The following is a 16,931-nucleotide window of genomic DNA, read 5'->3' as shown; positions in this document are numbered from 1 at the left end:
ACACTGTTGCTTCATGGTAGGGTCATGAGTCACGGCCCTGGTCCTTTTCCCCTCCTTGCATTTTTTACTGTGGCACTCCATCAAGGGGTGGCATTTGACAGTAGAAAAGCAAAAAGCAGCACCACAAAATGCTCACGAGGCATGATGTGCGTTTTAGGGTGTTCCTACATATGCCTACAAAGTATTGAGGAAGAGAAAAAGGAAATTCATACAAATGGCTGTTGACACTGCTTTATCATCGCTCGTTTGACGGCTCTTATTGGGCGAGGGAGGGAGCGAGGGAGGAAGAGAGAGGCAGTGAGAGATTACAGCACTTAACATTCTTATCAACACGTCAATAACAGTTATGTGGCGGCGAAGGCGCTTAAATGGCAGCAGCAAATCATATCACAGCAAATTAAGAGATGCACGGATGCACACTCGTTCTGAACCAACAAACACAGGCTGAAACACCCACAATGCAATATTATTTTTCATACAATTTATGTCTCTCAGCGCGTCCCTGTTCGCAGCTGCTTTCTGCTTGAATTATCTTATTCCAGGCATTTTGCAGCTCACTGCAGCTCAGGTCTGGGATGTAATGATTGAGGCAGTCAATCACATGCTTAAGCGTTGAATTCTTTTTTGTTATGTTCACAGCAATAATCATGTCAAGTGAGGCCTCACTTGACAAAGGGACTCACACCCAACACATCCATGTTTCACAATCTCAGGATGTTTTTTTATTTCAATTACTTACCTGTTTCTCCGGCATTTAACTAAAAGGAGAATGCAGTTCCAAAATAATGTCTTCAAACAGTGTTTCAGGCTCAGTAGCACAAGAGTTTTGTACACTATAAAACACATTCTGTACCAGCCAGCACCAGGTCCTTATTAGCAGCAGTCCTTTCAGATAAGCGCAGCTCAACTGCTCAGTGTCATTAAATACTATGTTTAGGTGAAAAATGATGGTAATTTGTGGCAGGCCCATAAGTGTTTTTCTCTGTGTTAAGCTTGTGATGGACTTTGTGTCTACCAGGCACTGCTGTTGTGTGCCAGCAACAGGCAATGATCTGTAGTGCCACAAATCTATGGAAATTAGAACTCATTGTGCCGGATGCATAGAGATATTTTCAGTTTTAGTTATTTTGCATAAAACTTTACGATACAAAATAATTAAGTGTGAGGCAGTAGGCCAGCTATTCTGATTCATGACATCTAGCTTGACATTATTAAAATCACAGTGAAGAAAAGTTGCTGCACAAGAAAAAAGTGAAGTAAAAAAGAAAAGTATGAGAAGACAATCTCTAAAACAAATTAGAAAAGTAATTTTGTGAATATTAGAGGGATCAGACACACAGATTGAAGGATAATTATGAGGCATGAAATCTAGGAGATTTGCATTTGAAGCAGGATGTACTAGATAATGTGTTAGCAGAATCTACAAAAGAAACATTGAACTATTGAGTTACAATCAACAGGATTGCTATGTTGAACCACCATGCTGCCTCTCTGCAGCTTCCAATGAATCAAAAAGCAAATGCTCAGTATTCCAAGGTAAAAGGATTATAATAAGATAGCTGCAGTATAATAAGCAGCTCTCAAAGGGAGCCGTGGTTGCCATATGGGTGTTTGCTCTCTTAACGGAACAGATGACCAGGGTCACCATATGCAAGTTCCTTAAGCAAAAACAACCAAAGTCAGCATATGGCCTCTAAGTCTCTAAAAAGGCCTTTGGGATTTTGCACTGCCTCTGATGGTTAGGGGTATATTAGATATGCTGGAAGAGAAAACCAAAATACACAATTTCTACTTGGCTGATGAGTATGAAAGTTATTTATCCATCATTCCAGCAGAGAAACACACATTCCAGAAGCTTGTGGAGGCCTTACTACGACATATTGCTTTACTTTGTCATCTGTCTGTGCTGTCCCATATCAGATGGCCCTGCAGATTAAACCATCTCATGCGGAAATACATCTCTTCTACAATGTTAACTGGCTTCTTTTAGACTCGAAACAGGAATCCTAGTCATCATTCAAATCTTTTAGATGTTGATATGAGCACGACAGTGTTCCACCAGCTTGACAAGATTTTGATAGCCCTCTACATCTGTGTGCTCTGTGTGCGAGTGTGTGTGCTCAGCGTGTACATGCGTGCATGAATATGTATGTGCATTCAACTTCATAAACACATTGATAAACATCTGTGTGTGCGTGCTTGAATGTGCATGCGTCTCACTCCCTCAGATAATGACGGCCATCTGCGTAGCTTCAAACATCTAATAAAGTCAGTGTAATTCTCATCTAAGCAGGAGACAGATGGTTTCACGCTTGGTTCAGTCTGCTGAAGATACACATTGCACAGAAGCAAACACAGGAAGAAAGGCAGACAAGCACGCATGCAGAAGCCTTTCAACATACATACACCATACGGACATTGTCCTGTCTTTGGAGTGTGTGTCTCTTTCTGTAAGTCTCTCTTAAATTCACACTTTTTGCTCGTCATCTCTTCTCAACCTCTTCTCTGTTCCTCTGTTGCTTTTTTTGTGAACAGGCTTTTGGAGGCAGAATCAAAGTGCAATTAACGAAAAATTGTTTTGGAGTACAAAACAGCTTCGGGTTGCAACAATGGCGTTTCTAGGCAACAGCCGGCGCTTGCTGGAAAAACAAATCTGTCGGCTAATTCTGGCTTTGTGTGACTCCTGCGTCCCGAAGAAGCCTCGCATCTCCCTGAAGTCATCCTTCCAGATTTTAATTTTTCTGTCACGTTTGCCTGTTCTGCGGCCCGTGCTTTGTTTGTTTGCGTTCCTATTAAAAATCAACACACCTGCACACACGATGATGCCAAATCCTATATCCATTAAGTTTGCCCTTCTATTCTGAATCAGTCATGGAACAATAGCTGCTGGCTTGCTCACAGCTAATGGGGACTCAAATGAATAATTAAATGTTTTCGACCTCCTAAAACAACTTGGTCAAGGATCAAACTCCAGACATCTAAAAATAGAACAATGACTTCAACAGTTAATATTCCAGACCAATATGTCTGCAGGTCTCTGAGGCCCAAAGGACACTTTGCAGTGTCTGCAACTGCAGCTTTCTTTTTTGCTCATTGGCTTCTCCTCCATGTTGTGAATAGACTGGGCTGGCATGCAGAGAGTCTGGAGGGGCGACTCTCATCAGCACTTGCTTATGCACCTCTGCTTCCCTCTGTCACCTCAATCACTCACTCCTTCCTTTTGCTCGCCGCACTTTCTTCTTTCCTCTCACGTCCTCTCCATCCTCCTTCTGTTCTTTTTTGTCTCGCCTTTTCCATTGTCATCCCCTGCCTCCCTCCTTCCCTCCCTCCTCCGTCTCTTTCTCTCCACCGTTTCGCCGGGTCCTCTGTCTCCTTCTCACACCATTACTGCCTGTCTGTCCCGCTCTCCTCCCCTCCTCGTTTCAGCATATCTCTCTCTCGGCGCAGTTCACCCAAGCCAATACACTTTATGGGCATAATCCCTTTCCTCACAGTGTGTTTACCGGTTTGGGGGCAGTTATCGATTTGCCTTGTTGTTTCTCCCATCAGTAGCTTCCACTCTCACGCTCCCTCCGCTGTCACTTTCTCGTTGCAGCCGCCGATGATGCTCCATCATGTTCTTTCTCATTTTCATTTGCCTCCACTCGACTTTTCCTTTTACCGCTCCCCCATTTTCTTTGTTTCTCCAGCTCTATATAACTCTGACTATGCTTTTCCATTCTCATCTCTCATTCCTTCCTCCTTCCTTCCTCCACTTTCCTCCATCCTTCCAAGCTCTCTTTTGCTTCATTCATTTCACCTCGTTTCACCTATGGCTCCTTCACTTGTATGATTGTGTGTGTGTGTGTATGCGTATATGTGTTTGAAGGAAAATCGGATCAAATGAAACCCTGTGAATTGTTTGAAGTGGGAGAACACAGGGGGACAAAGGGGAAATGAACAGAAAAATGTGAACACGGAAATGTGGAACCTACAGAGGCGGAAGAAATAAGGGCAAAGTGAGGAGAAAAGAAGGGCAAAGAAGAAAAGAAGCCGTCTTCCTCTCTCATTCTGCCCCCTTTCAGTCTCATTTCAATTTCCTCATGCCATATCCCCGACATTATCTGCCACTTCTTTGTTTCCTCTCTCTGCATCTCCCTCCATTTCTCTTCCAGTAGACCCTGTGTCTGCTTTCTCTCTGTGTTTTTTTCATCTCAGTTCAAAGGCTTAGCAACTGCAGGAGCCAGCAGGAGATTTTCTTTTTGTGGGAAGAAACGGCAGGGTGGATCTCAGGAAGCGTACCCTTTTGCTGTTGTTGAGAATCATAGTCTTAACTCTAAATATGCGCAGTTGTAAAACTCGGACTCATTTTATTTTAAAGCATTCTGTTTACTTTCTCTTTTGTGTGTTTTATGAGAAACTCGTAGAGGGATTTGGGGAATTAAGCTCCAACATAACCCTCTGCTGTCATCAGGCCAATGTGAAATTTCAGTTTGGCCTTAAAGTTTTAATCTGCTTCAGTTGTGTGGCGTTGAGATCGATAACTATGCTTAGTCGTCTCCTCGCCTGGAGCGCCTTTTCAGATGATGTATTGAGTTGGTTCACATTTTACAATGAAAACGACCTTAGGTGAGCGTCAGTATGTTATGTGCAGTACGCTTATAAATGTTGGACGATATGATCATCAGAAGTTGCAAAAGGGTGTTTCTCCTTTTACCTTTACAGCTTGGTTTGGTTTGGTTCCAGGTTCCATCTTTGGTGCAGAGCAAAGTGTTTCTTCCAGGTCCAGATGGTTCCTTCAGGTGACCAGGGTTACAGTGGTAGGTGACGGTGAAGTTGAAAGTAAACTCGCTTCCTAAATAGATCCCATTGGCGATTGGTCCCGGGTCTCCGCAATTGATCACTGAAAGAGAAGTATTTGAACTGTCAGTAACATACAAAACTTAAAGTCTCCTACACAACAACAAACCTACCAACATACTGTAACTACTTTCCCTATATACTGCATTACAATGTTTCGTTCAAGTGTACTACTAATTAAGTAATGGAGTCAATAATGCCATGATAACAAAGATTCTATCCTACCGGTGCAATCTGGGGGTTGTCCTGTCCATGTCCCATTTGTAGTGCAGTGCCGGGTGGTCAGGCCGGATGTTTTGAACCCGTCCCAGCATGTATAAGCGACTGAATTGCCAAAGGTGATGCCGTCGCTGAGGACAATTCTACCATTGGCTGGGGTGCCGGGGTTACCGCAGGAAACGGCTGGAAATGAAGAAAACAGCAACTGGGTCATGATGATACTTTAAGTAAGGCTGTAGTGGGGACTAATTCCATCACTGGATTCTGCTGGAAAACTATTCTACTACATTAAATGTGTTCTTGTGGTAGAAGGGCTGATTAATAACAAAAGGTTGTTATTGTTTTCACCCCCAGCAGTGAGTGGCAGAGGCACAGTATTCCACAGTAAGAGGCTGAGAGAGCTTATGAAAACAATTTATGTAACATTTTGACAGTAAGACACCCCCAACAGTGACTTAGTGATGGTCGTAGACAGCACAGGCAGTTGTCTCTGGGAGAACATTTACAATGCTTTGTTATCATTTGTTGTGGATTGCATGTGTGAGGTTATTTACACACCAGGGTTCCTTTAATAGCTGTTTGCTCTGTACTAAAGATTGTAGTCTTCTGTACTGTCCAGTTATCTTACATGTTAGTCTAGCAGCCTCATAATGTGTCACTGTCAAGATGCAGTTATGCTGGCAAGTAAGATGCTCAGATCTTTACCCATCCCTGTTTTCTGAGTCTTTGCTGGGCGGGGAGATGTCAGGGAGGATATGAGAACGCACACTGATCTAAATTAGTGATCCATCAAACTGAAGTCGCTGGCACAGCATGGCAACTTAACAGAACAGGCAGGAATTAGCAACCAAACACAGCACATTTCACTAATAAGATCATGACAGCTGACAGCCTTTAGCAAACAAACACATATTGATGGGCTTCATTAGTTAGAACCCTTAAAAGCTCCGGCCGCATGCCTGTTTGACAGTGTGCACTGCTGGTGGAGCACATCATGACTGATAGTGTGTGAGTTACATACTGCATACTGTCTATGTGTCTCGTGGTTGTATGAGCAACTGTGTGTCTAAGTGCGTATAGATCTTCCTCTTTGTGTGTTTGTGATATATGTCTCAGGCTTTCTGAATCAGCCTTTAACCACTATTAGCTTAATGAGAAACTGTAGATGGTTTTAAATAATCAGCAAATACACAAACACAGAAACATACCTCTAAGGTGTGTGTGTGTGTATACAATACATGTAGGTACATTAAGACAATTGCTATTGACCTATTTTTAATGATTATTTTTTCGCTCATTGTTATTAGGATTACTGGTATGAATCACATCTCAGGAATGATCTAAGTAGATTTGCGTAAATTAAATCCTCTCCCTTCACCTAACCGCTCAATTCACTGCAACAACCCCCCGACTTTCAACCTGACGCTAACACTCTGCATCAGAGTAGAGTAGAGCTGCTGTCAGCAATGTTTCATCCAGCCTACGGAACCGTTTTGTGAACAGGCCGGTAACAGAGACAGTAGCAAAAGATCCCAGAGTCTTTACAGCTCTGTGGGGAGCAAGTTTAATTTCCCAAGCCCCATGGGTTTAAAGAGTGGCTTTGAAAACTTCTGTTGTCTTGTATGCAGTTTATTACCACAGCGACAGTGAGGAGCGACACACCTCACTCCCTTCATTCCTACATTATTTACACGTTTAGGCTTTCATACTGAATAAATGTGTGAGTTTTGCCAAATGCAAGAAGTACAAATTCACACTATAGCTTAAGTTAGTTTACAACACAACAACTTGTGCTTAATTTAATTAGTCCTCTTAATTCAGAGTATCCAAAGCTCATAAAAATATAAATCATGCATATTACCAAGTAGAATATGACACAAGCAATGTGTCTAAAGTCTGTACTCTGCCTGCATAATGTTCTTTTGACTAACTTTGATGCTTTAGTTGCTTTCTTTCGCTTGCAAGCCAAGAAGCGAAACACTGCGATATTCTCCACAGAAGAGATTAAACTGGTCAACGAGGGAGACTGAGCTGATTTATTTTCCCATAAAAAGCTGAATAATTAAATCCATATGCCACAAATGCACTATGGTCTTATAGAGAACTTGCACTTGTACGTTTCATGACACTATTATTTAATTTTACAGCAGTATTTCACAAAATCTGGGTCGGCAGCCAAAGGTACTGTGGGTGCAGGAGACATTATAATAGACCCCTGATGAGACATGGATAACTTGCTATCAAAATGTATATTTGCTGAACAGACAGCATAATGTTGTCATATCCGAGTTCTTACAGCATGAAGAGGATACAGGATTTTGTATAAAAGAAAGATATATTTCATTAGGATGCCTCTTGTAACGGCCCAAGAAAAATTCTCTGGCATTGATATTCATTGCTACAGAATCAAGTTCGTGCAGCTGACAAGAGACATGAGAATTATGGTGGTCTGTCGTCTATTTGAAGTGTGAACTGAAGTAGAGGTGTCTGATGAATTTTGTTGCATCTCACAGCGGTGTAAAATTTTCACGCTGAAACATGAATCAAGTAAGAAGTTGCCCTTCCCACCTTGACAGACGGGCTGAGTGCCGCTCCAGGTTCCGTTGTGGAGACAGGTCCTCTCGGCTGAGCCAGTCAGACTGAATCCTGCCTCACAGCTGAAACGCAGCAGGCTCTTGGTTTTAAATTCTTCCCCTCCCAGACGGGCACCGTGGGGGGGAAGGCCTGGATCTCCACAGATTCCTGGACTTACACCTGTGGCGACATACAGACAAAGAAAAGGTAACATATCATGTGTACACCGAAAGTCAGGTAAGCACACGCACATGCACACACCCCCAACAAAAATGCTAAATTATTTCGTCTTCATTGGCGAAATAACCGTGGCAATCCACAATTCCTTCAATACGCAAGGAAACGCATATGCACAGACCCAGACAAACTTCAAATGTGCTTTGCGTTGAGGCTTTTCCAGATTGTGCGAGCATTAAAAGCACTGAGCGTGTCACAGTTTTTGGCAGCTTAAATTCCATCGGTGGGGATTTGAGAGTTTAACAGGCTACAGCTCAAAATGTGGCGTCTTGCATCTAAATGAGGTTCTTCAGCTACAGGATGGATTCTGCCCTGCTGAGCGTTCCATTTTCAGGCCAGCAGTGTAGGCTTATTACATTTCATCTGTTGAGATAGTTTATATTGACTTTGAAAATGATATGTTGAGGTGCTGTTTCGGGTGTGTGGAAGCAACGCCGTGAAGCACTTATAATGCAACAGCATAACAGACCGACAGACGTTTTTTTTTTAATATACATGTTTAGTTAAAAAAAAAAAAATATAGATATCATAATCATTAGACAATGTGCACATTTCTCTCTAAAGTCACAGGACTGGTATTCCTGAATAGTCTTAGATGAACCTAGTCACTTGTTCCAGCAAACAGACATATCACTAATTCATGTTGTTTGATGACCTTCATCATGATGGCTGATGACACATTAAGCTTTTGGTAATCACCTTCTAACTTCCATTTTAAGAAATCAGTCATCTGAAGCTGTTGCTTGCTTGACTAAACACTGCCATCTTTTAAAAAGCTCACTTCTCACGTGGGATGTCAAAGTGTTTTGTTATTGGTAACAAATTGATTTATTTAACAAACATAATCTTCTTCTGCAAAGACAATAAGATCGTTAAAAATTCATTAAAACTGTAACTTATTATAGGCTGCTGCCTTTATGTCATCCCTAACAAAGCACAGAAAAAAAATCACCTGGGATTGGCAGAATGAATAGCCTATTTAGCAAGTATAATCACAGATGATCAATAAACAATAAAACCAGTGCCTCTGTGCAGTTTACAATAGCCTTAGGCTTAGGAAGAAAGCACAAAAGGAGGAATACACACTAATAGGTTACCCACTGAATGGTGAATCTGAGATATCTCCTGTGTGAGGGACATTATTATATTGGGATGTAAAAATAAACTTCCCTGACATCCGTTGATGTAAACCAATCACCAGGGTGCAGGAAATGCAGCAGAGGTGTGTGTCAGCATCCTAAATTTGGATTTCCTGAAATGCTTGTTTTGGACTAAAGGAAATGGATACCGTTTCAGTGTGAAACATCCTGACGTGAAAGTCTCCTTCTTGTCTGGATGTAACTGAAGGACATTTTGTACTTTTTAGTTCCTATTTGCAGGACCTTAATCATTTGATGAAAAAGCTCATTAGATCTGAATGTTAAATCTTTTTGCTTTGTTATTCATTCTTGTTGGGTTTGGATTTGATTAAATAGATTGTTTTTCTTCAGGTCTTCTTTCCTATGTTGGTCTGCATTGGCTAAAAAACTAAATCCAGTCACATACTGGCGGTTTGAAAGGTTTGTGGTGGTATTTTAAAATGGAAATATAAAGGTACTTGTACTTGTCATTTATCCCTTGTAGCTACAAGTGACCTGATGCTTTATGTTATGCTTGAGCAATAAAAAGCACAACTTCCTCTCCAGACGTGCCCGTATGACACAGCTCGTAAAGAGAGTGAAAACATCCCTGTTACAACAGATGGATCCCAACCATTTTCAGCATTTTATTGTTTGCCACTCAGTTCACTAAATTTCTCAGTGTATTTGGCTGTATGTATTGTATTCTTTGTGGCTTGATGTGTGTCTGATATCTACAATGTGTTGGTAAACTTCTTGAAAGTTATCTTGTAATTCATTAAATTGAATGTAATCTTGAATTAAGATTGTATGTATGAAGTATTCTACAAGCTGAAAACTAGGGGGTAACTAGGGGGCCTTTGTAACGAAACCATTGCTCGCTAACATGATATAAACCAGCACACCTGCAGTGCAGGTAATTGGAAAGAAATACTCCTAATCAGGATCAGCTGAAGTGATCAGCTTCCACTACACGTGTGGAAGGCGGCAGAGGACACAATCATGTCATGTGAGTTCAATTTTACTCTGCTGCAAGATCAACCAAAAAGTAAGACAGAAGAAACTCAACACGTCCGGGAATTTCAATATATGAGCCTGTGAGGATTTTAGGCAAATTCGAAATTGCCCTTTTCCATGTAATGCAGGATTGAGCTGAAATGAGGAAACATGCAAACTAACTAACGGGCAGTGGGAGAGGCGAGAGTGAAAAAAACAGTACACTTTTTGCATTGTTGCTGCTGTCGTGTCTTCACAGTGATCTGTGATCACGATAAAAGCTGATCTCTCTCCACCTTCCTCTCTGTCCTCCTGTCTCCCTCCCTGTCTTCAATGAGCTCCACCTAGTTTACACCTGCGTCTGCCAGGTGCTATAAAACAGCAGAGGTTTCCTCTCCAATGATAGCAATGATAAATCAGCTCTACAGTGTATTTGAATTACAGTTTGTTTGTGGTCATGCATAAAGAATGAACAAAATACATTATGCATTAACCCAAACATGCCCTGTTCAGCTGCGTTGCTTTTTATGGGCGCAAAGCCTTAATGTGGCTCCTTAGTAAATATGGAGAAGCACTAATGGACAGATTTAGTTCAAAATCAGACAAATTCTTTGTAAATTTGACTTAGTCCTGTGATTTAGATAGATGTAAAACAAACGCTAACCACTCAAATATGATGTGTAACAAATCCTGTGATCTGTGACCTCATGAGCAAAATGTCTACAGGCCAGTGTGTCTTTACCAGTGCAATAAGGTGGCGTCCCGCTCCACGTGCCGTCCTCTTGACAGTGGCGAGTTGTATTTCCAACCAGCACCCCCCCAGGTAGACAGGAGTACTGCAGCACTGACCCACACGTCCTGCTGTGGGTTCCAGACACTACAGCATTAGGAGGTACACCAGGGTCGCCACAGGATATGGCTGCAGAGACAGAGGGAGGATGAGAGGAAGACGATGTTACTTGGTGTGAGTCTTTGGCTTGCAAACTCTACTGCATCAGGAGATACAGCTGGATTATTGCAGGAGACAGATAGAGGGAGAGGATGGTTCCAACAGGGGGTGTGTGAGTGAACGTGTGTGTGTGTGTGTGTTTGTACACATCAAAGTACAAGTTCCAGATGCTCCTGCATAAGGCAACACACATGGGTCGAGAGGGAGACAGAGAACTACAAGAAAAAAAGAGACATTCTCTCTAAGCTATCAAAAAACATAATTCAAGATGTTGTGATTAACACAACTTCTGAGTAATATATCTGATTGAGTCAGATATTATTGATGGCATTTATGAATGAATAAATAAATGCAAACATTACACGGTACATTTTCTTACTCAGCCGCATTTCTTATTTCTTTCGTAATCTGAAAACATTCTGGAGGTGCATCGAATATAACGCAGTTCATATTGGCAACAAAGCATAACCTGAATTGAATTTGAAATGAACTGAGATAGCAGAAATCGACCTCCCGTTAAATTTACGCCCCCCTTAGCTAGAACAGCCAGCAAGAGGTCGTTGGCTCTCGCTGGCGCAGAGAGGAAGTTAAAAGTGTTCCGCAGTAACACGTCACACCTGCGGCCACTACAGAAAAAAAGAAAAACATTATACCAGTTTTTTACGTCTTCTATTCTGAAAACACGTTTTGCACGTTTTGCAAAGCAGAGGTATCAGGACACAGATGTGAAACTGCTCTCAAATAGCTGCTCCTCCGATATCACCCCTCACCCCCAAATTGTATTACTCCATCCTCTTGCCCTCCAGTCATCACCCCCTAATCCCAATTCTCAGATAAGACCTTGTTTCTCGAATGTACTGTTTCGTGCCCCCCACCCCCCCACCGGTCTCTGTTTCACTCTCAGTATTTCTTAATCAGCCATCTTCTCTCTATTGCTCTCCAGTTTAATCTCTGTTTCTATCCGCCACAGTAGCTCTCTAACAATAATTCCAATAATTCCTGATGCCCTAAGACACACACACACACACACACACACACACACACACACACAAACACACACAGTTTTAGTTTTTCCATAAACTAAAACTGCCACTGTTCACCTAGTACATCCAAACAAAACAAATCTCCTCCTCCCTTCCTCATTCTTTTCATATTCCAACCCTTATTTCTTTGTAGTCCTCAACTTTCTCCCCATTCATCCGTACCAAGGCAGCGTGGCGTTGGTCGATCCCACCGTCCATCGTGTTGACAAGTGAGGAGTGCAGAGCCCAGCAGGTAGAAGCCCCGCTTACAGTGGATTGCCACGGTCACTCCATAACTGAAGACCTCTGGGTAACGGAGGCCAGACTGGCGCACGCCATTCTCCACATAGCCCGGGTCGGAGCAGTTTACCACTGTAAAAGAGAGCAGAACCAGCTGTAACACTAGAACACAAATGGTGACAAACAGTACACAACTACACAGCACTATCAATAACACTATTTGAGGGAAGAGAACATTTATTTGCATGAGCATGACACTGTGTTAAGCTACGATGGGAGAATCGACAAAAATCTCTATTGATTTTTGTCCCGATCTTGTCCCTCCTTGGTTTTCTGTTCTTTTTTGGTCTCTGCTTGGTCTCTGGATGAATGCCAGTATACATCCAAAAAGAGTGCAGATTCCTCCTCTTCGTGTCATGGGGGAGGCTGACATTCACTCAAATTTAAGTCCATGGGGAACATGGATGGAAGTATGTGTGTGTTTCTATCTGTGTCTGGCACCCCTTGGGGAACAAAGAAAGTTTCAGTCTCATAATTGGCAGCTGCTGCTGGGAGGGCAACGGAGAGATAGGTTGAAAGAAGAGGCCGCAGTGGAGATGTGGAGAGCAAGCAAGCGCAAACGAATCCCCTGTATGGAACACCCATGTGAGCTTCCACGTAACAACATGTGTGTTTGTAGAGGATATTAGAACTGTTGCACTAAACTAAGTCTTGGGAGATGTGCAGCGAGACAATCACACATGGTTAGTGGAGGAGACGAAAGTGTCTCTGGACATGTCCCCAGCTGTGCGCACGTATAAAATTGCCAGTGCATTTAAAGGTGCGCAAACACAGACACACACAGACACACACAGACACAGACACACACACACACACACACACACACACACACACACACACACCTGACAGCGACAGCTCACTCGTAAGTGTGTGTTAACAACACTACAGTTTATCAATTTTTCATTTCACACTCTGTTGACAACAGAATATCAGCTACAATGCTCATAAATAACTCAGGCCATCAACCTGCTGCCCAAGATACAGATAACAGCCAAATATGATGGCCAAAATAAGACCCAGGTGGTAAATCATTCTCACCTAAATTATAATTTCTTGCAAAACAGAAACTGAATTATCATATATTAAGCATTTACAGCATCAAGTGTATAGCATCCGTCTATCATTCTACCTTTGCATCCATACTGGACAGGCATTTATGGTTACCTACCTTTGCATACTGGCAATGGGCTGCTCCACTGTCCATTGAGCCTGCACTGAGCCCGTGCGTTGCCACTCAGGATGTAACCTTTGTTGCAGGTGAAGTTGACCACATCATTGAGGTTAAACTCGCTACCATTGGTCCGCCCATTGACTGGATTGCCAGGGTGACCGCAAGTGATCGCTGGGAGAGGGTGAGCGTTAAAGAAGTGCAATAAGGGATCAGAAGCAGGCGAGAATAATCGTTCAAAATTGTGATGTTTCAACTTGTATAATGAGAGTAAGTGAAGGGGTGATTTAAATCCCCAAATACTTTAATGTAATAAGTGTTTCCTTTTAGGTGAAATAAGTGAGGAATAAATCATACTGCTGCTAAAGTACAACAAATATGGTTTGATCCAAATACTTACGGACGCAGACAGGTGTTGTTCCTGACCACCGGTGATCCTGCTGGCAGATTCTGACTGATGTGCCGATCAGGCGATATCCCAACATGCACTGGTACACTACTGTGTCACGGTAACCAGAGCCATCTCCACTAATGTGGCCGTTGACTATAGGATCTGGGGAATCGCAGTGACCAGCTGGAATAAGAAAAAAGAGATTAGAAGGTGAAACAACTTGAATTCCTTTCCCAAGATTCCTGGGCTTTAAAGTCATCAGTGCTAGCTCAGTGATCTGAAACTGTGGGGTGTAGAAAGACCATCTCCGGCTCTCTGGCTCTACTTAGACTGCCAGAACAGCTGTCTGAGCATTGAAACTGTGGAATAGTGTGAGTGACATCAGTGGTGCAATTTGCAAATCAATGTTAAAAGACAAGACAGCTCTGACGAATCCATATCCACGCAGGGAGCACAAGGGACGGACCAAGGGTCTATTAAAATCAGCACATTTCAGCTCGGAAGTGCCGTTCCCTTACATGATTCCTTAAAAATCAAACACTACACAAACAGGTGTGGATTCAATATAATTCTTGCTTTTTAAGAGACTAATCACCAATGACTTATCCATTCCTCTGTGACAGCAAAAGTTTGACTGAAAATGGCAAATCTCTTCCCCTCAATTTGGAGATTGTATAAAGACAATAATATGCATAATAAAACAACAAGAAGGTGCATTAATTCTGATCTATTAAGTTGACCCCTCTTTAGACAAATAACAGACTGCTGATTAAATAGATACAATTCTGAGTGACATCATGTGTCACAATGTGAATAATCAGAAGACAGTAACATTATTTCTATGAAAATCAGCATTCGCATCTTGAATGGGGATTAAGTCAGAGAGAGAAACACAAGTCAAAAAAATGATGAATAGGGATGCATGCTTCTTCTAACTGACCCTGGTCTAACACCCCCATTGGTTGGTATTAGTGTCCATGCATCATAATGTAAGTTAGAAAACCTGCCCGTGTTTTAAATATTCATCACATTAATGTACAGCATGCACGAGGCATTCGTCAGAGTTCATTACTGAGGCTTCTACACAGTTTGTCTCACTTATTGCTGCTCGCTTCCTTGGACCTCGCTTGGATATCTCGCTCATTAATGACGGTTATAAAGCACCTTAAAACCTTTTTCACTCTGTCACATGAAAAATATGGGCATTATAAATGTGAGTATATGAATCCCATGCATAGCTGAGCCCTCTGTACTTTCCATTCAGGATGTTAGTTAAAAGTAGACTCACTCTGTTTTTTGCATTTTACTTTTTATGTGCATCATACATATTTGAAGAGTTTTACTCAAGTACATCATATGTTCAATTTTTAAGGAAACATTTCATACTGATACAGAAAACAATGTTTGTATTTGAAAATGGTAGGGGTTCATTCATAATTTTAATTTATCCATAAGATTGAATGTCTTTTGTTTCTTTGGTTCTTTTTGTTACACAGTGGATTAGGTGCACACACACAGCCAGTGTATACTCACACACCTTATCACATTTACCATTAGGTGAGTTTTAATGGTCCTTACCTAGACACCTGGTCTCCGCACCGCTCCACAGCCCGTTGGCCCCACACTCTCTTACATGTGACCCCACCAGTGTGTAACCATGGTTACACATAAAGATCGCAGTTGCTCCGAATGTGGTCAGTGTCCCTAGTTTGGTGCCAAACGGTGGAGAAGGAAGCTCGCCACAGGAGATAACTAAGAGTCAAATAAATCAAGGTAGAAGATCACATTAGAAAAGTCGACAGGTCTACTAGTTAAATGACACAGGCAACGAGACCGCCGCCCTAATGCAGCTTCAGTCAGAGGAATGACTTACAATCACTGGCCAATTTAAGCATAGACACATAGACAACTTGAAGATATTTTTCAAGAACATGTAACAAAATGGAGGGATTAATGAAAAACATTCAAATAAATAAAAAGTACTGGTTTAATGTAAGAAAGACACAATTCTTAATCCTATTTACAGTTACAGTGAGATGTACAGTTACATCCTCACTTTTCAGTGGTATAGCATATTGTATACAATTGAAAATTCTGTAAGCCATTGGAAAGTTTTCAAAGTCAACATGTTTTCTTAAAATTCTCTCTGGAATAAGCAGCAAAGCCACATTGTAGAATAAGGATACATTCTGTTTGAAACCATCCCAAGACAATGCCCAGTGGCTCAGACCTTAAGGCATGTGTAAAACTTTTCACACACACACAGACACACACTCATTTCCAGCTGTTTTGTTGAGGTGGCCACACTCTTTTGATAACTCATGCTCGACACGCTGTGGCAGTCGCATTCTTTCTTCCTTTGCTTTGTGTTTGCATATTTTCCTTATTCGTGTCTGTTTCTTGTTCACACAGACTGACATGGATTCACTTTGAATGTATAAAAATTATCATTGCAATGCATACACAGACATACTTTTGTTTGTGCTGTACTTTCTCTCAATACTGTGCTAAATCTATGCGTCATCATTCACAATCACAGAGGATCTTTGTAATCTCATTCATGGTGATCAGGGAGGCAAAGTGGTAAGTTGGTATTGATTTACTAAGCAATTCCTTGCTGGCTTCTCCAGGTGGAGTGATGAACATTCTTTGGGTTCTTCTGTGTGTGTACTTACTCTTGCAGGTAGCTGGGTCATCTGCCCCCTCCCATGTTCCATTGGCAAGGCAGCGAAATGTCCGATGTCCTACTCCCAAATAGAACCCTGTCGAACATTCCAACATCACCATGGAACCAAACTCTGCCTGCCTTCCGGAGAGCAAACGGTAGGTCATGTGATCTGACAAGACGCTCTCAACGCTGAGGCAGTGGATCGCTGGAAAAAGTAAGCCATTATTCAACAATGGGTTTCCATTAAATTCGAAAATAGTAAAGATACAGACATTGATCAAATTACTATGGGTATAATTTCAAGGTCAAGGAGTCAGATTAGATTAATAAATGTACACAGAAATAAATGTCTAGGAACCAACTTTTTGAGTTTCAACCAATTTGTTGGTGGGAAATGATCAGAAGGTCTAAAATCACAGTCGCAAATCAGTGGAACCATTTCCATGTCGG

At 41.8% G+C, this 16,931-nt stretch overlaps 1 protein-coding gene across 1 annotated transcript in view; it reads right to left on the bottom strand.

Moving 5' to 3' along the window:
• LOC142996105 (CUB and sushi domain-containing protein 1-like) overlaps positions 1-16,931 on the bottom strand; it is a gene marked incomplete at its 5' end in the record, with an annotated part of 226,024 nt that overhangs the window by 14,271 nt on the left and 194,822 nt on the right. Inside the window, 9 exons of the mRNA XM_076146995.1 lie at positions 4,697-4,882; positions 5,065-5,241; positions 7,627-7,812; positions 10,726-10,902; positions 12,138-12,326; positions 13,423-13,596; positions 13,823-13,996; positions 15,392-15,565; positions 16,489-16,686. Of these exons, the coding sequence (XP_076003110.1) occupies positions 4,697-4,882; positions 5,065-5,241; positions 7,627-7,812; positions 10,726-10,902; positions 12,138-12,326; positions 13,423-13,596; positions 13,823-13,996; positions 15,392-15,565; positions 16,489-16,686 (1,635 nt within the window). The remainder of the gene's footprint in view (positions 1-4,696; positions 4,883-5,064; positions 5,242-7,626; positions 7,813-10,725; positions 10,903-12,137; positions 12,327-13,422; positions 13,597-13,822; positions 13,997-15,391; positions 15,566-16,488; positions 16,687-16,931) is intronic.

Source organism: Genypterus blacodes, unplaced genomic scaffold, assembly GCF_046128005.1.
Source record: "Genypterus blacodes isolate CSIRO-AG114 ecotype Tasmania unplaced genomic scaffold, CSIRO-AGI_Gbla_v1 ptg000036l_1, whole genome shotgun sequence".
Lineage (NCBI taxonomy): Eukaryota > Metazoa > Chordata > Actinopteri > Ophidiiformes > Ophidiidae > Genypterus > Genypterus blacodes.
The sequence above is the reverse complement of the archived record's forward strand: the minus strand, read 5'-3'. Positions and strand labels throughout refer to the sequence as shown.